Source organism: Idiotropiscis lumnitzeri, chromosome 20 (genome assembly GCF_059441095.1).
Source record: "Idiotropiscis lumnitzeri isolate Australia: NSW breed Sydney's pygmy pipehorse chromosome 20, RoL_Ilum_1.0, whole genome shotgun sequence".
In the NCBI taxonomy this organism is placed as follows: domain Eukaryota; kingdom Metazoa; phylum Chordata; class Actinopteri; order Syngnathiformes; family Syngnathidae; genus Idiotropiscis; species Idiotropiscis lumnitzeri.
The window spans coordinates 3,899,050-3,921,821 of NC_142410.1; the positions used below are offsets into that span (position 1 = coordinate 3,899,050).

The 22,772-nt window shown below is 38.3% G+C and overlaps 2 protein-coding genes and 1 long non-coding RNA gene across 6 annotated transcripts in view; 2 read left to right on the forward strand and 1 right to left on the reverse strand.

The window, feature by feature from the left end:
- LOC148317152 (uncharacterized) overlaps positions 1-5,584 on the forward strand; it is an 8,215-nt gene extending 2,631 nt beyond the window's left edge. Inside the window, exons 2-3 of the long non-coding RNA XR_015840068.1 lie at positions 4,451-4,585; positions 4,680-5,584. This is a non-coding gene — a long non-coding RNA (uncharacterized LOC148317152). The remainder of the gene's footprint in view (positions 1-4,450; positions 4,586-4,679) is intronic.
- Positions 1-14,279, reverse strand: part of ccdc57 (coiled-coil domain containing 57) — a 15,637-nt gene extending 1,358 nt beyond the window's left edge. Inside the window, exons 1-19 of one of the 3 annotated variants that reach the window (XM_088284857.1) lie at positions 14,026-14,279; positions 13,068-13,229; positions 12,382-12,504; positions 11,974-12,117; positions 10,905-11,013; positions 9,610-9,711; positions 9,370-9,527; positions 8,422-8,496; positions 7,959-8,159; positions 6,967-7,125; positions 6,748-6,910; positions 6,457-6,549; positions 4,684-4,936; positions 4,409-4,564; positions 4,095-4,180; positions 3,102-3,336; positions 2,873-2,973; positions 1,700-1,834; positions 874-1,027 (exon numbers count right to left, since the gene is read on the reverse strand). In XM_088284857.1, coding sequence (XP_088140983.1) covers positions 874-1,027; positions 1,700-1,834; positions 2,873-2,973; positions 3,102-3,336; positions 4,095-4,180; positions 4,409-4,564; positions 4,684-4,936; positions 6,457-6,549; positions 6,748-6,910; positions 6,967-7,125; positions 7,959-8,159; positions 8,422-8,496; positions 9,370-9,527; positions 9,610-9,711; positions 10,905-11,013; positions 11,974-12,117; positions 12,382-12,504; positions 13,068-13,222 — 2,602 coding nt within the window. In that variant the 5' untranslated portion in view covers positions 13,223-13,229; positions 14,026-14,279. Of the gene's footprint in view, positions 1-873; positions 1,028-1,699; positions 1,835-2,872; positions 2,974-3,101; positions 3,337-4,094; positions 4,181-4,408; positions 4,565-4,683; positions 4,937-6,456; positions 6,550-6,747; positions 6,911-6,966; positions 7,126-7,958; positions 8,160-8,421; positions 8,497-9,369; positions 9,528-9,609; positions 9,712-10,904; positions 11,014-11,973; positions 12,118-12,381; positions 12,505-13,067; positions 13,230-13,394 lie in introns of all 3 variants that reach the window. The other 2 variants (XM_088284856.1, XM_088284855.1) reach the window with 2 other exon arrangements.
- Positions 14,280-14,835: 556 nt separating this feature from the next.
- On the forward strand, positions 14,836-22,759 carry slc16a3b (solute carrier family 16 member 3b). 2 transcript variants are annotated; one of them, XM_088284861.1, is made up of 6 exons: positions 14,836-14,968; positions 18,960-19,203; positions 19,273-19,416; positions 19,944-20,551; positions 20,625-20,805; positions 21,612-22,759. In XM_088284861.1, the coding sequence occupies exons 2-6, from the start codon at positions 18,981-18,983 to the stop codon at positions 21,923-21,925; spliced, it is 1,470 nt and encodes a 489-aa protein (XP_088140987.1). In that variant the 5' UTR covers positions 14,836-14,968; positions 18,960-18,980; the 3' UTR covers positions 21,926-22,759. The 2 variants fall into 2 exon arrangements, with proteins under 2 accessions (XP_088140987.1, XP_088140988.1); XM_088284862.1 differs by lacking the exon at positions 14,836-14,968 and adding an exon at positions 15,040-15,092.
- Positions 22,760-22,772: the final 13 nt, after the last annotated feature.

Genomic DNA, 22,772 nt, shown 5'->3' on the forward strand with positions numbered 1-22,772 from the left:
CGGAATAAAGTTGTGAAGAGGTTTAAAGCAGGATTAGGATATGACAAGATTTCACAAGCTTTAAACAATTTGCAGAGCACTTTTCCATTAATCATATTGAAATGGAGAGGTACAAAGTATTAATGCAGGGCCCCAATTTATTTCTCAAAAGTTTAAAATATTATATAAATTTTGTTCTACTTCACATTTGCGTCACATTTGGTGCCGATTTTACACATTCCTTTTTACATTTTCAATTTGAAGCCGCAGATGTGGCAAAAGGTCAAAAAGTTCAAGCGGGACGAATAATTTCACAAGCCATTGAAACAGTAGAAGTTTCGAAAATCAGATATCATCTGCCTATCAATCTAATTAGTGCAAGTATTGTTCATTCAAAGCAGGTCTTTTTTTGTTACATGAAAAACAAAACATTTTGTCGGCTTCATGCAACAACACTGTCCTTGACATTAAGCAATTGATAAACAAATTTTATTTTTCATTTTATTACATTTAAGATATCAATCTATCTTCAGACACATTACACACTACGGCCCAGGGGCCACATGTTAAACGTTTTAATCCGGCCCGCCAAACTCGAAAAAATTTAATGAATACCCCTTGTTAATGTTTTATTTTCTAAATGCTGTGGTTTTACAAAGACATATATATTGTTGTTATGCTTTTTTTCACTTTCATTTAAAATTTTATGTATTTAATTTTGCCAATGAGGTGACGCTACCAAAACATTCCATCCATCTGCTCCTGGTCCGGCCCCTCTGTCAAATTTTAGAACCCATTGTGGCCCGCCAATCAAAACGTTTGCCCACCCCTGTTCTATAGGAAGAAAATAAATAAATAAATGGCATGCAAACAAGTTTGTTTTTATAACTGTACCTTCTGAGTAAATGGATGAACTCAGTCCATGGTCCAGTATTTCCCAAATCTCCTTTAATGACTGAAGAGACTCTTCCGAGCTGGGCTGCATCTTCACCTCCAACGCGTTCGGTTGCTGATTGATCACGGGAGTTTTGTCAGACATATTAGAGGTCTGAGGAAAGGATACAAAGTCAAATAAAAGATGCATATTGATTTCTATTTTTTTTTTCTTCTTCCAAGTTTCAGTTTGCATTAAGGTTGAATTAGATCAGAAAAGGCGACATAAGCGACTAATGCATTAGTCATTTGTCATGTGAAGTCTTACATTTTGTCTTAATTTACTATTACACTTTGGGTATGTTGTCTAAACATTTTTTATTACAATTGCGTTTGTGGAATGAGGTAAGAAGCAAAATCCACCCGTTTTTTTTTGTCAATTACTGGCGGCCATTTAGTCACTTGCTGTCACCTGAAAATGACATCATAGTTGCTCAGGTAACAACCAATCCCAATTCATCTGTTTGTTGAAGCTGAGCCATGATTGGTCGTGGATTTTTCTACTTAATTTGTATTCCACAAACACAATATTAATCAGAATATCAAGTTTAGACAAGTGGGGCTGAAAAGTAGAATATTTGAACATTTTGAGGTTGACTTCCCATGGGAAAAGAAAAATGCCCGACCGTTTCATAAAACTTTATTGAGCCTGCAACAGATTTTTTTCCGTTGGCAATATGCTTTGCATCCCAACAAATCTCAGTTGGATTTTGAGTTCATCCTAGGTGGTTGTACTGTTTCCAGCAGTGAAATCTAAATTTCATTGTGACATTGTGCACACTATTACCCCAGGCTCATCAGCGGTTTTGTGCCCGGTGTGACAAAGTTTGCTGTCTCTTTTTATGGGTGGCCCTCTGCTGTCTGATGAGGCAGCATGTTCAGCAACAGTGCAAGCCATTTGCCTCACAGCATACTGAAGCTCCTAGGAACACAACACATAGTTTAAGTGGGCTTGGTTTGCCCTCTAGTGGTAGAAATACACAACAGACGGTAAAGCAGCTCTTTTCTCAGGCCCTCATTTCAATTTCATCCATCCAGGATATATCTAACCATTTTATTTCTGCTTATCATGAACAGGTGGATGAAGCCCAAGTCATATTTGTATACAATATTAGTTATATCAGGAAATAAAATAACGTTCCTGCTGATCAAGGGAACAGACATGTATTTAATGTGAGGTCTTTTAAAGGACTCATTATGTCCTTTTACAATGTTACTTACAACTGGCAAGTGACATTTGAGACAAATTAATTATAAAAAATGTCCATGATTAATTGCGATTAATCACTTTTTCCAACTACAATTTTTTATGAAGCTTGTAACAGATATTTTATTTCATAATATCTTGGAAATAATGCAACATCACCAAATATGAAGGGTATTTAAAGACTGTTTTGAAAGCTTTCTTTGATCCTTCAATATAATCTAAATGGAAACATCTTAACAGTCATTTTTTTTAAACATTTCTCAAAACTGCCCATAAGCGCCACACTCCAGCAGTCTTGGTCTTTCAAGGCTCAGTGGTAACTTGAGAACGGTGTTTCGTTATGAGATGATCTGAAGTAAATCAGTTAATTGAGTTAAAATATTTAACTGAGTTAAAAAATTTTTAGATTAATCTCCAGAGTTAATGCTTTAATTTCGACAGCCCTACATAATGACAAAAATTATTCAATGTTGGCAATACGTGATATATTTCTTTTAAGTTTGGTTCGGGTTAGTCTTGATTTGAGAACACATCTTTAATTTGGAAACTGCAACCTGAGCTAAAGACTGAAAGCACAAATGGATTGGTATTGTATTTTTCTTGAGAATAGAGTCTGAATCAGCTTTTAAAGCATTAAAAAAAAAAAGTAACATGAAATGGAAGAAAATCAATTTCGAAATGCAAGATTATACTGTATTTGGCAGGACAAACCAAGTAATATAGATCTAGATAATCTCTAATTAGAAAATGTACCTGCGTGGTGAGTTTATACTGAAGCTGCTCCAGAGCAGAAAGACGATCATGTTGATAACCTTGTTCCACTGTGGCGGTATCTGTCGTATGCTCAATTGCCTCTGTAAAGCATACAACACTGGATTAAATGAAGATTTGCATTCACTTTGGGTTGCTCAGAATAAACATAATGGAGTTGACCTAACCAATATGACAACACCATGTTATAAATGCATGTTTCTTATTATACCCTGTAATCCAGCGCTGGTGATCCGGGCACGAAGGCAGTTGCCCATCTGTATGAGCTGTTGCTTCTCCTTGCTAAGTCGGGCAATATAGGACGCTGCCTGCTTCAGCCTGGCATGTGCCAGTGCGATGTTCCTTTTAACACCCTGAACATTACCGGATGCAGCACCAGCCATCAGAGCTGAGGTCAGTTGCTGCTGCCACAGGTTCTCATTTTGGACTTGTTGCACCAAAGCACTCTGAAAGGACAGGAGGTGAAATTATAGTAAAATAAAATTGCTTGCTGGCTGTGCTGTGCTGTGGTCGAACATGCTCCGTCCAAAACTTTCATAAATGAACTGAGACATTTAGTTAATGCATTATTAACATGAATAGATTTATTTAAATAAAAAGTATAATTTACATAAAATAGATTTATGAAACTCATTTTAGTAGCCTAATTCTGTCATAAACGCGGATATCGCAGGAGTTGGGTGAAATCTCACATAAACAAAACCACTTTTCATGAAATATATAAAAAAAAGGAAAAAAAAAAAGAAGCTATTAAGTAATTTATTTTTAATTGGTGTGATGACTACCCAGTAGTATACATTGATGATTTTTTTTTTTTAAATGGTTTCAATTTGGACATATGAGGTTCGAACTACGGCCCGGGGGCCAGATGCGGCCCATTAAATGTTTTGTTTTCTAAATACTGTGTATATATTATTGTAATGCTTTTTGTTCACTGTCATTTAAAATTAAATGTATTTCTTTTCTCCGATGAGGTGAGGTTACCAAAACATTCCATCCAACTGCTTTTGGTCCGGCCCCTCTGTCAAAGTTTAGAACCCATTGTGGCCCACCAATCAAAAGGTTTGCCCACCCCTGTTTTATCGGAAGACAATGTCTATGTAGGCATAAACCCGTGACTGAAAACAAATCACTACTACATTAAGATAAATTTAATCACAGTTGAACACAGGTCACCTGAATTAATTGTGAATCCATCCAGTACCTGATCCCTCATGTTGGCATGTCCCGGCTTTCTCCCCACTTGGCCCATCAAAACAGTGGAGTCAGCATGCTTCTCCAGGCACAAAACTGATCCAAACCAAAATAAAAACACGTTTTCCAATTATTATTTTTTTTACATTTATCTGCTTAAGGTAACTTGAAACAGCACGGCTCAGAATGATAATCGATCTTTTAAAATATATTTTCTTAAACATTATAATCATATTGAACAGCGTTCGGGACACTGAAAATAAAATCCTGATCCTGTTCCATATAAAAAGTGACTTTAGCCAACCATATTGAATTGAAAACTACCTTCTTTAGATCTCTGGTCAAGTGGATGTGGTTTGTTCACAGATGTGTGGGTCAGGGACTCTTTTGGGAGCCCTGAAGCACCTTCTAGCTGCTCCTCGAGGTGTCTACATCGAGCATTCAGCAGGACCACTTCCTGCTTCAGAGCCTGAGTGTTGTCTAAAACAAAGAAACAAAAAAGTGAGCATCGTTTGCCAGAGTCCATTTTGTGATTAATGTTTGCATTGAACTTCTGGTTGACATTTTAACGTCATCCATTATGTTTCTGTGAAAGAGACCTGACAAATATGCTGGGATGGTGTTGGCAGAGATGTCCGCATGCTTGGCAAGAGGCTCGGTCGTGGAGGTAGTTGCAGTCGCTTCGGGGGCTTTAACTGCCTTGGGAGAGGAGATCTCTTGATGTGGTAGGAGATGACCAAGATCCTCCATATCCTTTCTCATCTGGGAAACCACAGCTCGCAAAAAGCTGTTCTGCTCAACCAGGGAATTTATCTCCTCTGATGCCTGCGCGTCTGGTTTTGGTGTGGGACCCTGTGGATATATATTGATGAGAACAATGTTGTTATTATCCAAATCACTGCTTTTAGAAAAACAAGATCAACAGTTGAAGCAAAGTCGATGAATGCAAAATATATTTGATGACAACTCGTGACCCAAGCTGCAGGATATTTTTTATTAAATACTTTTTTATTCAAAGTAAGAGTTTTTTCCTCTGGCAAAGTACATTCGTGGTATTTTTTTTATTATTCTTTATTATTCGTCATATTTATTTTTTATTTTTGTAGTCGTATTTTTGCAGAGCCAGGATCACTAACATTTGACACACGTTATCTGCGTAAAATCAAACTTTCAACTCTCAGGTTTATTATTTTAACAAGATCGAGGGGTACCACTCCAATGTCTAGGAAACAGAAAGACATCCTTCCAATAGCTACTACTAAAAAATACGATTCACTTTAGGTTAGGTTAATAAAAGTTATATGTTAAAAAATAAATAATAATGTTAATACTAAATAAATAAAAGAAACATTAATGTGATAGACAGGTTAGCTGTTGGGATATTTTGCAATACAGGAAATGTATGGATATATTAACAGTGAAGCAATCCATGTTGTCAGATTTTTTTTTTTACATGGATTACACATAAATAATATAATTTAAAGAGGAAGTCAGCCCCCAAATTTTTGTGACAAGAATTCTTTCTATGCTGGCTCACTTGTCGAAACACGGCATTCGGGTTAATATTGTGTTTGTAGAATATGAGTTAAGCAGTAAAACCCACCTGTTTATCCATCTCAAGGGCCGGCCATTTTCCCACTTGATGTCAACTGAAAATGACGTAGCAGTTGCTCAGGGGTCAGATCACGACTAATCAAGGCACAGCTGCATAAAACAGGTGAGCCGTGATTGGTTGTTACCTGAGCAATTGTGATGTCATTTTCAGTGGACAAAATGGCCGCTCCCTGAGATGCCTAAAAACAGGTGGCTTTTGCTGCCTATTTCATATTCCACAAATGCAATATAAATGAGAATGGCGTTTTCAGACTGGAGGAGGCGCATGGGAAATATTGCAAACAATTTTTGGGGGGTTGACTTCCCCTTTAATATTCAAACATTTATTTGACTTAGCAAATGCCACACAAAGGTACGTGCTCGTGGTATCGTTAAAGAATCATGTCATGGTTTTCATTGCAACCACTTAGCCTTTAAGTGTTATTTGATAAGGTGCTGTTTTCCCCCTCATGCCAACAGTTTATAGCAGCTCCCAGTTTGGAGAGGCAAGGAGTCAAGTTGAAAGGCCATTATACTGTACCTCATAGGGCGCCTGCTAGGAGAAAAGGCCATTGCCAAAAACTGTACGGGCGTGAATACACGGCACAAGAAGTGAAGGGCATCAGCTGCCAGTAAAACACAATATCCACGTGGCGTCCACTGTGCAGTTTCCAGGAGATTACATATCTCCTTGTTCAACAAATTATTACAAATATTGTACTTCAACATCAGAAAATGGGTTGCCATGTTCAATACAACGTAAAAAAACATTTTCTTACCTGCACTACTTTGTCACTTTCCTTTTCAGCAGATGGAAGCCTGACAGTCAAGTTATGCAACACCTTTTCTTTCTCACTTAGCTCTGCCTTTGCCTGAATAAGAAAAAAAACAAATAAAATAAATAAATCATATTTTGCTTTAATTTACATTTTACACACTAACACACAATGGCTTGTTGTGTGATGTGATAAAAACGTCTCACCTCCCCTGGTTTTCACTTAAAAATACCATCTAGTGATTGACATAATAAGAAACAAAATAATTAAGTTCTTTCACGACAAAAAACTGACCTGGTCTCTGGCAAGGGTCAAATCTTGTATAAGCTGCTCATTAGCCAAGTAGTGTTTCGCCTTGACGGCATCATAGCGCTCTTGCCACTCAAGCTCCAACTGTACTCGTGCCTGATCTTGGGCGGCCTCTCTCTCTAAACCAGAACTCACATCTTGCTTGTACCTGATAACAAACAAAAGGTCATTTCAATATAATAACCAGACTGTACATTCTCTCACCTGTTAATCTCCTCCCTGCTCCTCTCCAACTCAGCCTGAAGTTTGCTATTACTGTTCTGTAAGGTTATCAACTCTGTATTCTTGGCCACCATCTCATTGGAAGTCTGACTCATATGCCTCTCCCAGACAGTCTCGGCTGTAGTCACTTCGGTACGTAGTCTGTGGAATATAGACACACATAAAGTATTAGTACAAAATATTAGACTAATAAGGCCAATTCCTTTCTGCGGATGGAGGCTGAAAACATTTGGATTGGATGGCAAAATATGAACATGTGACACATTATCAACATTTCAGCTTTATCTCTAGATCCAATATATAACTTATATGACAGCAGATCCTCTTTGAATGCCCCGCGTTTTTCATGTCAGTATTGAAGCGTGCGACTGACAGGTGTGATTTGTTGCCAGACAACCATAGAGCTGTCTGGGTGGAAAAACAAGCAATTGCGAAGCGAAGAGACAACAGAAAATCTATCAGTCATTGCACAAATATTGGCCATAACCACTGCAACCATTTGGATAGTCCTTAAGTAGAAACAAACCATGGGTGTACTCAGGTCAACTGTTTAGATCGAAGACAACAGCAGTTGAGGACAGACACAGTTTAATTACTGATGGGAATGTGTGTGCGTTTTTTACTCCCCTCATCTGTCTGCAAATCTCTAATGAGCGATAAGAATAAAAAGGCCAGGCTGGAAATTGCCTAGAAAGTACGACCTGATTTTTTGGGGGGTGGGGAATTGATCAGATCAAGATGATCCTTTATCAAACTGATGGAAATGGAGCATTGAGAAAGGAGGAAGAAAGGAATCTATCTGCTCATGATGCCAAGAATAGCTCATTAGTACACTTCTGATTCTGATCCCTAATGTTTATTCATGGTAATTACTTTATGGCAGGAGCAAAAACGGCTCAATTCATCACAAAGCAAGATAAGCCTTACAACACACTGACAAACCCACTAAAGAGTCAATAAGAAGCATGTCTCACCTCTTTATTATGTCATCTTTCTTTTGCAAAGTCACCGCCATGTCTTTTTGTGCCAAGCACGCTTTCGTAGACTGAATTTCCATATCTTTCTTCAGTTTGATGACGCGTTCTTCTGTTCTCTTTAACTGGTCTTTGTGTGCCCGACACTGGGCCTGCAGCTGCTCATCTTTGTCTTTCAGAGCCCGAGAAACGTCCTCATGTCTTGATAGGCACAGACATACATAATTTCATACAAGCAATTTCAACAGTCTTTAATGGGGGTGGCATTAGGGTGATACGTCTTTAAATCCAATTTTTGGTGACGTAAGAGAATATTAGACATACAGTAACACACACTCACAGTATGCTGCAGTGCAGTTATACGCTACCACAAACTACACACAAGATGCTGTTCAATTACAACACTTTTTTTCTGTGTCTTCCCGGTTGGCACATATAAATTACGGAGATTGCATTGACTCACTTCTTCATGTGGTCATCCTTCTGTTTCTTCAGTTTGTTCTCCATCCGTTTTACCTTCTCCTCAAGTTCCTTTATCCTGAGACAGATGCCAGAGAAACTTGAGATGCATGTTAAACAAACAGTAGTGATCAAGAGTATGAATATAATTGCCAGCCTAGTATGCTTTGGAGGACTGAAAGTGCCAAAATTAAATAAATAAATACACCATGAAATGTTTAATTAAAATTGTCATTAATTAATGAAATATTTCATTTCTTAATTAAATGTGAAATGAAATAAATACATGTGTCATTAATTAAATTAGCAATGATTATTTGTTTAAAAAAAATCTATATAATTATTTATATATTTAATTAATGATTTATGTATTTAATTATTTATTTCGGTATTTAATAATTTCATGGCTTAGAAAGATTTGAGTTTGTCAGAGTTTAGCCCCGCCCACTAACTTGATGGCTGAGTTTGACAGATAAATTTAATTCATGAAACACTGCAACGCGGGACCATGAAATAATTAAATACATAAATAATTAATTAAATACATAAATAAATAATAAAATAGAAAAATAATTAATTAAATACAAAAATTATTAATTAAATACAAAATAATTATATAGCTTTTTTTTTTTTACATATAACCATTGATAATTTAATTATATGCCAGACTTATTTCATTCCATATTTAATTAACAAATGAAACATTAAATTAATTCATTTAATTAATCAATGACCATTTTAATTAAACTTCATGGCATATTTAAGATAAGATGTCCTTTATTAGTCCCACAATGGGGGAAATTTATCTATTTAATTTTCGCACTTTCAGTCCCCCATAGTATGCATCCCCAAGTTTTTCAAGAAAATTTATAGTGGTATGGTATTCATGCTAAAAATTGTTCATCTCAAAACGGGCCCTAAACACATGCAACACTGTTACATAATGTCATACCTGACCTCCTTGACAGCAGAGGCTTCATTCTTCAAATCCGCCTTGCGTTGTAGTTCGGTTTGTAATTGCTTACAGAGCTCTTCGGATGCTTGGAGCGCCTGTGTTGCTTGCACCCGAGCCTGACTCTGAGCATCACACTCGTTAGACAGCAACTTTACCTGTAGAAAAGAAAATACAGAAATATGTCAACAAAGAGTAGTGGCAACATTTTGTATCAAGCCAATATTATACTTTCTTGACCTTCAGATCGCTGGACAGCAGCACTGCATGCATCTCGTCAAGTTTTAAATTGAACTCATGCTCTTGTTGTCTGAGCACTTTGTTGCATGTTGATGTAATTTCCTGTTGGGCAGGGAGAGAGGAAAATAGAGAGACATTTACTTTAGTGGCAACAGTTAACATGGTAATGACTATAAATCATATTTTGATGGGTGTCAGTTTAACACCAGTGCGAACATGAGCGTACAAGATCCCAAAATATTCACACTGGGATCAAGTCTGACCAATAGGCCGGAACACACACATCCATGCACTGGAAAATACAGTACCGATAGATGTAACACAGCCAATTCAGTGTGATTTTATTCTAAAGGTCAGGTGGTTATTTCAGTCTTGTACATTGTGGCTGTAACACAAGGAGCAGTTTAATGGTCATATTGTACGTTTTGAGCTCAGGATGTCATCCGAAGAGAGTAAAAGTAAAAGTGTTAAATCAGGTTTGTCAAGCCGCAGGCCATACTCTCAATAGCCCCTTGATTAATTAAAAAAAATAAAAAATAAAACATGTTTTGGGGGGGAATTATTATTATTACTTTATTACTTTTATTTTTGGGACTAAACCCAAAAATTCTTCAACATACCCTGATTAACGTTAATGAAACGTTCTCCATGAAAAACGGAGAGAAAAAAACAAACTAAAAAAATTATGAAAAATAAAAATTAAGAAATATTGAAAAAAATGTTTTTAAATCTGAGAATATGCAAACGCCCAATTGCGTGCGAATATGCAGGGTTTGACTCTGGTATGAATTTGCAATTTCACAAATCACCAGTAGATGGCAGACATGTCTTGATTTCGCTTATACCTGGTCTTATACTACGTATTATTACAACGCGAGTAGTAAAAGAATTTCAACGATTTGGAATGCAATGTAGTTCATTTTTGTGAAAAGAAAAAACAGAATGAGTTCTTGCACTTGATGTTAATTTCTTGTTCAGCAGTTTTGTGCTGTCCTTCAATGGTACTTTTTTTATGCAATCACAAACTGTAGTTTGCCTTAAACTTTTTGTTGTTGGGTTAAGAAAGTAACTTTTTTTTATACATGCGTTAAAAATGTATTAGCTAAATAAAATATATTAAGATCATGTGTTTTGCATATATGCATATAATTTGAAAATAGCATTTTGTCATACGGCTGGTTAGGAAGTGAGTGGTTTTAAGTGCCCCACCAGTAGCAGTAGCAAAATTGTGGCCCTTCCAGCATTTAAGTTGCCCATCCCTGAGTTAAATGAGAACATTTTTGTTTGTTTTTCACCTGTTTCTGCTGACTGAGCTCTCCCTCCATCTCGCGCAATCTAAGCTGCGCCTCCAATTTCACCCGCTTGTGCTCCTCCATTTGCTTTTGAATTGCATCTGTCATAGAGCTTCCATCCAGCCACACAAACACACACATACCGGAATTAAGAATGATTTTTCAGCATGATTTGATGAATTATTTGATTATGTTTACTCATTCACCAGTAGGAGGCAATATACCTGAGAAAGAAAATCATAATATTAAAGTGATGAGGATGAAGTACGTGGTCCAACTTGATTTATGAACAGTCATTGCTACTGGTGTAAAAAGCAAATGCATTTGTACAAGACATAAAGTGGTCGAAGGACTTTCTTTTTTCAGTGTGTCCTCAGACCTCAATCCGTCAGGGTCAGGGTCTAATCTAGAGGTCACGATAGCGTCAGGAACATGAGAGCACTGTGGGGAAATTTTGCCTGCCTTGTTCCCCCTCAACACATTTATAAACTTTAAACAGAACTTCAAAACTTCTCAGATGAAACAACACATATTAGGGACGGAAAAGAAAGCAAGTACAGAAGCCTGCTAGGGGGGGTCTTTGTTACGTGGTGCAGTTCGAACAATCTCATCAAGAGCTTTAAGAACAATGAGGTGGCTCTGGCCACAGGCCACCTGCAGTCTGTATCGGCATTGATGAGGTCTGCACACAGACATAAAAACGGGGTTCGGCACCAAGACGACAGGGATACACTGTACAGGAAGAGGCACCGCTTCCTGACAATGTCACACAATGACAGTCCTTTATCAAGATTGAGAGGGGTAGGAGTATCAAACTGGGAAGGTTCCCAGACACTGCACCACTTATTGTCCAATTTTTGGACTCCTTAGGCATGATCATTTATTATATTTATGTCTACATTTTACTTTCCTTTATCTATAAACTCACAGAGCCTATGGTGACTTTGTTTTTGAGCCAAGTCTTGGACCATTCCATACAATCCGAAAATGTGTTTTCATTTAATGTCACATACTGCTGAATGCAACCATTCACATCAAATTAATTTCTTTACATCCCCCCCACCAGACTCACTGTCTGAGTTCGTCCAGCTGCTGCCTTTGTTGAGCAGCTTTGTTCTGGCTGATACGCAGGTTCTCCTGTCTCGCCTCGGCATCTTTGGCTTGCTTCTCCTCCAGCTCGGCAACCAGGATTCGGAGCCGGGTTAGCTCCTCCTGCCTGTAAATAACAGCCGTTTTTCTGATTAAGTTAAGATTGCCTGCCAGGACCATTCCTGTCCTGCTTGTTCCTCTGCTAGTTCATAAACCATGAGACATACTTGTCTTAGTTCATCTACGCAATATGAAATCATCAAATCAATTGATGAGATTGAGAGTCAAACATTTTATTGTAAAATACCTCTCAGCAATAACAATATTACTTGAGCAATGTCACACAAAATGTAACTCAGTGGACCAAAGCAGGTGACCATTATTGTTTTACCTGTTCTCCTCTGCATTCACAGCCCTGGAAGTGATGACATCATATCGCTCAAGCTCTTTATCTCGTTCATCCAGGATAGAAAGATTGTACTGGAAGTCCTCTTTCAGCTTCTGGTTTTGATGCCTTAAAAAAAAAAAAATATATATATATATATATATATATATATATATATATATATATATATATAAATATCAGAACAGTGAGGCTGATGTGCGAACCACTCATGGTGTATTTTGCAATAGGCGTAGGATGGTTGACATCAATCACTTAGAAAAAAAAATTCTATCTCTGTATCATTCGTCAAACAAACAATGGAGGCGGTTGAGTTGTTTCATTTGTTGTCCTCGTAGCATTAAAGTTGACAATTTTAACAGTGATGTGTCTTTCCACATAGAATGTCTCGGTTACACTTGATAATCAACAAACCTCCATTGTATGGAGTAGGAGGCAGATATCCTGGAGACACATTTCAAAACCATTGCAAATAAAACATTCTGTGTGTGGTACAATACGCTAAGAGCAGGGTGGGGAAATATGATCTTTTGTATCATGACTTAACACTGTAAGAGTTCAAATGTTCAAACTACAACTGTATTATTGGCCTCTGAGACAATTCAAGATTTTTTAAGACAGTTATTTTTTTATTTGTTCATCTTTCATAATCTTCTTATTTGATGAAAACTTACCTAAGAGAAGCACACTCCTCCTTGGCATTTTTAAGAGAATCTTCCAACAGATTAATTCTTCTCACATGAAGCTCCTTCCACTCTCTCTCCTTACTGGCCACCAGGACCTCCAGGTCTCCCAGTCCACTGTTCTCGGTGTCCCCATCTGCCTGCATTCTGGAACTGGAACACACACCCCAAAACACAAGAGTGACTGAAAAATCAAATACATCAGATGAGCTTGTATACATGGACTCTAGAGCTCGGGATAAATGAATGAAAAATACACAAATAATTAGGGTGGTGGGTAAAAATATCGATTCATGAATGCATTGCAACACTTCTCACAATTCAGTTGGAGACAGTGGTTTTGGAGTTGGCAGAAAGAGTGGCTCTTCATGTGATGTTTGTAGTTCCGTAGCGATTGTAAAAGTTGTCATTGGATTAAAAATTTAAGAATATAGAGCTGTCACCATATTTTTAAATTTTGTCCTTCATATGCACAAATAGGGAATTATTGTGCAAATCTATTATTTTTCTGAGCACTTCTAAAGTTTACGTGCACCTTTTGAGCTTTATTCATAAGTTTCACTTTAATTTTTTTCCATTTTGTACTCAAATGCACAAGTAAATAAAATGCGTTTTTTCAGGCGTTTTTTCTGTTATACTTCTTAGTGAATCGATATCGGTGCATTTAAATCTAAATCATCAATGATCTCGTGAGGTTCTTTCACTTCACAGCAAATTCTATTTAAAGGATTTCACTCAGATGGCACTCTTTTTGTCGCGGAGCTTTACATTACATCACGTTGTCTTTGATTTCAGAACGACAATGGCGTGCGGATTAAAATTTGGTGCATACTGTCCAGTATGCTCCAATATACCATATAAGTAATGTCACATTGACTTCACTTTGTTTCTATCACAATAAATCTTTTTTTTGTTAAATGACGAAAACTATATTCACATGTTGCCCCACCACGTAGCTGCCACTGTGTTTCCTCGTCGGATGCCGACAAAACTGTCGTAAACATTTATGCGTTAAAGTTACCGCAGATGCTATCCCACATCTCAGTGACACACATTTACTCAAACTACTCAACGTGTGGTTGAGGACACAACGAAAGTAGATATCGATTCGCAAACTAGCTAGCAAGCTACCGCGTTAGCCCCTTTCAGAAAGGTTTCCATGGTAACTGCACTATTGTAATTTCTTCCCTGGCTAAACAAACACAGCAATAATTGGTTCCTAGAGCGCAAATTGATTTGTCTTCCTTGTTTATTGATCTATGTGTTTTAATAATTTTTATTTTATTGGTTGAATTAGCGATTGAATTTATAAAAAAATATATATACAATCTAAATTTGAAATCTAAACTTGAAATATCACCGATTCACCGATCGCGAACGGAGCCCGGGTTAGTTCGTCTATGGGTCAGTTCAATTGAGCGGCTTGGGTTTCCAGGGCAACCTCGAGTTTTAATATCTTCCCCAATGACACAGGCACAGCAATCAATAGTTCCTAAATCGATTTGTTTTATTTACTGAAAAACACGTCATTAGATCCACGTTAAAAGCTGTGTATAAAGTAAATGAAATTCTATAAAAATATATATTTAAATACATAAACACAATACGCATTCATCTTTTGTATACCAGTTTGTTCTGGATCATTGGAAGTGAGTAATAATGCATACACATATTAACAACACACTATGATTGGTACAAATAAATGGGGGTTTCAATTTATTTCACGGCTCAATCAACGTAAAAACCCGTGGACCTTTTCGAGTGATATAACTGTAGTGACACAAGTCCCAGTGGAGTCTCCCATCAGCGCAGCGCCGTTTATAAAACCAGTGACGACAGCACGTACACATGGTCTGCATTGAGCGACTCTCCGGTAGACAGCATCTCTCCAGGTACAGTGTGCGAGTCTGGTGTTTTCCCTCTCTCGGATTCGCTTATCTTTTTTACCTTTTAATGCGCTTCATTTATTTCTACTGCCGATGGTCCTAGCGCAATTATTTATGGCCGACGCAACAGGTACAGAGAAAATATGTTTAAAATAACGGGGTGATTAATATTACATAGACATGATAGGTAAATGTATTTAGAACATTCTATATTCGTCACAATCTATTCTAGTCCCCTTCTGTTTATGGTTAAAATTACATACTATTACGTGAAACGCGATTTCAATATGTTTTTTTAATCGTGATTAAAAGGCTGACCAAATAACATAAGAATTCCTCAACATGTGCGAATCACGGATTTTAAATTGAAACCATCCAGTGGAGAGCGACGCCGCGGTCCTCACGTACGCCAGCCGGCTTTGCCCAGGCAGCATCCATGTGACGTCACACTCATCTAGACACGTAAACGAGGCAGCTGGAGTATCCCGGAATAGATGCTGTCACTTGAAATGAGTCAACACTGCCTCATTGCATATCCATTCAGATTTAAACAATTACATTTGATAAGAAATGCAAAAAGAACGGAAGAACGCCAAGCCGTGTGTTTTATGACCTGTGAAGCAGTGGCGTACGGAACGTGCGTTGCTCCTGACAGCAAGTGTCGCCTCGAGACCAAATTAGCACTCTGAACCTCTTCAGTGATAGATCTCCTGTGATAGATTGATAAATGGATGAATGGTGTGATAAATGCTTAACGGTCGAGTAGATGGGTGATGGATCTCTCAGATGGCAGATTTGACTGAGCAAATCATGTCACCTTCGAATGGCGCAGGGACAGCTTGAAGTTATGTAGTTTATGTATGTATATGGGAAATACTCGTCTCTTTCCCAACAAAAAGATTATTTCAAAATCCAACAATCACTGAAGTGTGTCATTGCTAAAGAAAATTTAATTTCAATTTACAAGTCAAGAAGAATTGTGGCACGTAAATAGTTGAATATGCACCAATTGTTACATTTTGGTTATAAAGGGATTTGATGGAAGGAATGCTTGTAAATATCTGTAAATGAGAGGAAACATCACACAGAGTTTCTATCAAAATGAAAAGAACAACCCTAGTTAACAACAAACAAAGTGGACACACTTTAATTGCTTTTGTGAGCTACATAAACTGATGTGAACTTGGACACCTGTGATCTAAAAGGACAAACATATTGTTGAAGGGTAGCTTGGTAAATTTGCAGGTAGACACGTAGATCCATAGACATGCAGTAACTGTATCACACACTATATACACACAAAGCACGTTGGTATCTGGAGTCCTTTCATCTGACTGTTAGGGATGAGAAATGTTCCATTTGATAGCTGGTCCTCGTGCATGTGCGTGTGTGTCCAGTGGATTGCTGAGGGTCTTAAATTAGTAATGGTGCTGATATTTCTTTGGCTCTGGACAGCACAGCAGAGTCACACTGGGGTCACTGTGTGAACTATGTGAAAAAACACATGAGCTTTTCTATAGGATGAGAGTAAGAAAGAAAATAGTCTCACAATACTAAATAAAATAAAAGGCAAATGTTGATGAATCTTTAAGATGAGGCAAACATTCCATGGTTCTAAGGGTTAAATTAAGTACCATTATGTGGTCATCAAACACTTAATAAGGCCCAAGCACCAGTCAGTAACAAGGACCTCTTAAATTAATATAACTGAGAAACCATCTTTTTTTTCTTCTGAGTTTGGTCTGACAACTGTTTATTCATTTTTGGGTGCGGAGTGGAAAATGTATCTATTTTTTTCTCTATCACATCAGGTTTGTGAGTTTTAGGATCCCATTTTTCTTAAACAAAATATTACATAAATATGTATTTCTGTAACTAAAACACCTAGACAGAATAGTTACAAGCTTTGAAAAGAACTATAAGAAACAACTGCACGCGCACAATTCTCATTTTTGTGGTGATATGACAAGGTTAAGAGAAAAGCCATCACTCTTTCTACTTTGATAGCTTTCTGTTTTCTACTGGGAGCTGCACCCACCTCTCACCGCACTGTCTCAATTGTAACTGTGCAAACAAGTTGCCACATAGCTGTAGATGAGTCCAGTCATAATAAGATGAAAAGTCTTATTAAAGGTAATTAGTGGAATTTTGTTAGAGAAAAAAAAAACTTGACATGCCAGAAAAAAAAGAATTCGATTTTGGAATCTGCATGCCAATTTTAGTTTTAATCAGCATAAAAATCAAACTGAACCACTCTTATTTTTTTATTTAATTATTTTTTTTCAAAAATAGTTTCCTAGTGTATTCTTCAGATGATAACGAGTTTCCCTTTTTGGTATCTTTATATGCCAGAAAAATACAATTGCACCCATGTGTACGTGGGTAAAAAATATTTGGATTTTACTGCCCTTTTCATATCCACCAAAAATTCAGAGGATGTGACATCACAACCAAATGCACAAAAACATCTCAAAGACCCATGCTCGAAACTAAACAGGAAGTCGGTCAATTTGGTTTGAAGCAGCTATTTTGAGACAAAATCTAGGGCTTGTACTTTGATGGAATCCAACTAGTGCCCAAATTAACTTTCAACTTTTTTCAGTTTTAGTTGGTCTCAGTGTCACTTTCAAAAAATTGCTCAAACAAGTTTCTCAATTTGTCAATACAATGACGAAATATCCCATTCTGACATTTCACAAGACTGACAAAAAGCCAATAATTCCCTATTTTTTCGGCTTTTCGGTGCAATAATGTGAGAAAGGGCTTAAATTGTTTATAGAGTTGCTGTACTAAGAATGTTAAAATATTAAAAACATTTAATTACGTTTTTTGATACAGGAAAAAATGATTTCCTAATGGCAAAAAATGCCAAATCGACTGCATCACGAGTCAGGAACTTAGCGTACATTATCTGATGTAAGAGCCGACAAGCGTGCAATTTTGACTTCAATGTTATTTTAAAATAAACACAGGAACAACGCTTTCAAGAATCTTAAAATTCCTAAAGAATGATTTGTGAAAAAAACCAAAACAGATTTTACATTGGTATTGCTTATTTTAGTGTGTGTTGTTGAGAGCGAGCCAGAAATACAATAAAAGACATTCCATGTAGACTTATCTGGTGTCAACACACGCTCCAGCACGTTTCATTACACACACGGCTTCTAGACAAAGATCGCCAGCACAGTGCGAGCCAGGTAGCATTGCATCTTGTGCAATTTGGGTGTCAAACACAGATTTCAAAATTGACACTGCATTTGAACTGCATTTTCATTTGAGCGCCATTTGATAGGAACGAGCACCCAGTTTCATCCTAAACTTCAACTCCTCCTTTTGGCATGACAACGCTGCACTAACATCCTTTATCTTTTTTTTTTTTTCTTGAACAGGCTTGAATTATGTCTCAAAAACACATTCATAATTCATCAATTGTCTCGAATCCCCCTCACGAAACGAATAAAAAAGTTGTAGTGCACCTAGAGATATTTTGCAACGTAATAGCCAAATTTAAAAAAATGTCACTGCATCATCCCATGTGCGCAGATGCTAATAACGCTTGTTAAAAATGTTAAAATCAGACTGATCCAATGAAAACATTTACAGTTAACGATGCTTAAACATGATGAAAACATCAAACTTCTAGAGCAGGCTTTTTCTCCAGCAGACTGCACTGGAAATGTTTATATACTGCAGGACTATGACTAATGCGTAGATATTAGAGGCAGTGGCTCAGGAGGTTCGCTTCAGTTGGCTTGATAAGCTGTCAACAGTTAATCATCCACAGAGGACGCCGTGTTCCCATATTAGCATCATCTAATGTTCTCTTTCTCTTCCCACAAACCTCCATTGCTTCAAAGCTCCAAGTCTACACAATGACTAGAAATAGATCCGCTGTAAAATAAGTTTGATTCTGAAAAATGTAAAGGAAGACATTACATGGTGGTGTAAAGGGATGATATGTTTTTTTTTTTTTTTTAAATAAAGCTTCTGACTACAGTCACATCAACCCGAGAGCAGCATGGGGGGTGCAGTGGTGGACGATGGCCCGACTGGGGTGAAGGCACCCGATGGCGGCTGGGGCTGGGCGGTGTTGGTCGGCTGCTTCGTCATTACCGGATTCTCCTATGCGTTCCCTAAGGCTGTCAGTGTCTTCTTCAAGGAGTTAATAAGGGAGTTTGATGTTGGCTACAGTGACACCGCCTGGATATCATCCATTTTGCTTGCCATGCTCTATGGCACAGGTAGGAACTTGTGTTGTGGACTCGCACTTAAATATAAAAGTGCAATTAATTAGATTTTTGGATCCCCAGGTCCGCTGTGTAGCGTGTTGGTGAACAAGTTCGGATGTCGACCGGTGATGATGGTCGGAGGACTCTTTGCTTCACTGGGAATGGTTCTGGCTTCGTTTGCAACCAGTATCATGCACATCTACCTTTGTATTGGTGTCATTACAGGTAAGGTTCCAGAAAACATCTTTGAGTCACTATTAATTCACAAGTACTTTTATTGTTGTGCGGTGATGTTCATCCATATATTTTTTTTTTAGCCACACATTTGATCACTCACTGAATTGTGATGTTGTATAGTTGAACGATGACTCAAACTTGCGAGAGAACACCACAATGCATTGTGGTGGACATTTTGTGGATTTTCAAGAATTCTAATCTGCAAGCTGAATCTCAAATAGTGATGGACAAATGAAGCTTCATGAAGCACTTGTGAGCATTTTTGGCTCCTCTGGCCGGCACTCTTGGTTGAAAGCTGCAGTGAAAAGTTTCTTGACGCTTGTTCCAATACTGTGGTTGTTTGTTTTACGGTGATTAACTCTCTATATAATTTCTTACCAAATTAAAATTTAATGTTCGCTTGAGTCAAAATAAACAAGACAAAATTTGTCAGTCGCTGTCAACCGAATGTCAAAACAGATTGGCAGACGGAACGAGTAACGTTTGCATTTTTGTTTGCCCTCTTGTCTCGTCAGGTCTGGGCCTGGCGTTGAATTTCCAGCCATCTCTAATAATGCTAAATCGCTACTTCAGTGAGAAGCGACCTTTGGCCAACGGCCTGGCAGCTGCGGGCAGCCCTGTGGCTTTGTGCTGTCTCTCTCCCTTGGGACAAATTCTTCAGTACCAATATGGCTGGAGGGGTGGGTTCCTCATACTGGGGGGAATGCTGCTCAACTGCTGCGCCTGTGGTGCCCTAATGAGGCCCCTCTTGCCACCAAAGAAACATCTAGAATTCGAGGATGGCCATCTTACAGCTCCAGAGGAGAAGAAGCTCCAGCCAAAGAAGAAACTGCTCGACTTCAGTGTGTTCAAGGACAGAGGATTTGTCATATATACCGTTGCGGCCTCGATTATGGTGCTGGGCTTGTTTGTGCCGCCTGTGTTTGTGGTCAACTACGCGAAAGGACTCGGCTACGAGGACACTACCTCAGCCCTGCTGCTCACAATTCTGGGATTCGTAGATATGTTTGCTCGTCCTCTGTCTGGAATCGTTGCAGGTATGAAGTGGGTACGGCCAAGGTGTGTCTACCTGTTCAGTTTTGCGATGATCTTCAACGGAGTCACAGATCTCATCGGGTCACAGGTAAGGATGAAACCTTCGGATCTGTATTAACGGACACCAGTCATCTTTGAACACCTCTTGTCTTGGAATCCAGGCAAACACCTATGGGGGTCTGGTGGGCTTCTGTATCTTCTTTGGCATGTCATATGGCATGGTGGGAGCCCTACAGTTTGAGGTCCTTATGGCGATTGTGGGGACGGACAGGTTTTCCAGTGCCATTGGCCTTGTGCTGCTGATGGAAGCAATAGCTGTGTTAGTTGGCCCTCCTGGAGCAGGTAAGTCTGAATTTGTTTGTGTATTACTAAGTCGCGCTTCTCATAAAAACCGGCATGTGCACAGACATTTATGGTGGCAGGTTCTCAAGCACCACACCCCCACAAAAAAAAGGTCAGTCACCACCTAAATTATTTACATAATTAAGGAAAAAAATATTTATTTAACTTAGGTATTGATTAACAAAGGTGGAGAAGAGAGGTTACACGAAATATAAAAAGTGGTGATGGACAAATGAAGCTTTATGAAGCACTTGTGATTTTTGATGCCTCTAGATGGCTTTATTGGTTAAAAGATCCAGTGGAAATGTAATCAATTTCCATTACACCATCAAGATGAGTAAAAATATATCACAAGTACTTCATGAGGGCTTCATTTTCCCAGCACTAATAAAAAGTCACCAAACCCTTCTTCATATAGAGTGGGGCTTGTGACTACTGCGGAGCAGCGAGGGGCACAATTCCAACACATAAACAAATACCCATTATCTGACATAAAAAATGCTTTGAAGGGGGGAGAGAATGTATTATTTTAACGAGCTGGTGCTTGAGCACCACTAGGGGTCTACCTGTGCACGTGCCTGCAATGGTCCAGTTTTGACACATTGTAGGATATGCAGGATTATCATACTAAAAAAAATCAAAAAAAATCTTGTGATCATTCGGCCATTAACGTTTGGTGAATGTCAAAGGGTGAAAATATTAGGTGAGAGAGTATTTCTATCACACATTGTTCAAAATATGGCGTGAATATGCCGGTCGTAGGTGTACCTTACCTAAGTGATGTTGGCTAATGTCCTCTCCTCCAGGTCGCCTCTTGGATGCCACCCATAAGTACATGTACGTCTTCTTGTTGGCGGGCTGCGAGGTCACATTGTCAGCCATTGTGATCGCCCTGGGTAACTTCCTGTGCATCACAAGGAAACAGGAAGATCCGGAGGCTAAGCTAGAAATGGCTGTGACGGCGGCAGAAAAGGAGAGCCTCCGCAATGAGATAGATGGCCCACATGAGACGCGGGAAGCGGAAGAAAGGGGAAAATACAATGGGAAATCTGACAATTTGGATGCAGGGGGGGACAATGAGCAGGCGGAGGGCGGAGAGAATACTGAAGCATCATTATAAAGATGTCATGAAAAATACTGTATCAGTATGAAGAGGATAAACTGAAATGCACCAAGTATGATCAAGCATTGTCATGCAATATTGGGTAAAAGTAGGGCAGCAAGTGGCGTTAACCTCAATACTGTACCGCAATTGTGAATTGAAAAACTTCAATTAATTTCCCTCTATTCTTTTGCTTATACATTGCTCCTGCCACGTCATGAAAATTTCATGCGCTCTATACAACTGCATTGCATTTGAATATTTTGCCCAAATTGTGTATTCAAATAGGTGCCCAAAAAGCATTAAGCCTAACAAACTAAATTAAATGGTCTGTCTGCATAGTGTGAGAAAAAATGGGAGCGTAAACGTTGGACTGAACCATGAACCAACACACCGAACCATGAGAATTTTTTTGTGGGGCCCCAAAGTCCAATTTAATGTCCATTTTATTTTTCTTTTAAATCACATTTCATTTTTCTAGAGCGCCATCAATGGGTCATACTTAAGTCAACATTCCCCAAGCAGAGCTCTATACTGCCAATGCTGCAACATTTTTTAAGCCCTTCCATTAGTTTTGTACAGTAACACACAATGCTGCTTGATGAATTTGCCTTTGTCTTTTCAGCAGTGACGTAAACTGGATTTGTGTCCGTTTCATTTGTTCTTTATTATGCTGCACAACTAGAGTGATGATGTATTATGTCGGGGTCAATAAGTGTTGTGATGTCTGCTTTCTATAAAACGATGATGAATCCAACTTACACAGCACATACAATTAACTGTTTTGGCTAAATAAAAGTGACGATATGTTTGTTGCACTATATTCTATTCAAAATAAATTATCTAAGTGTATCTGTGTCGTGTT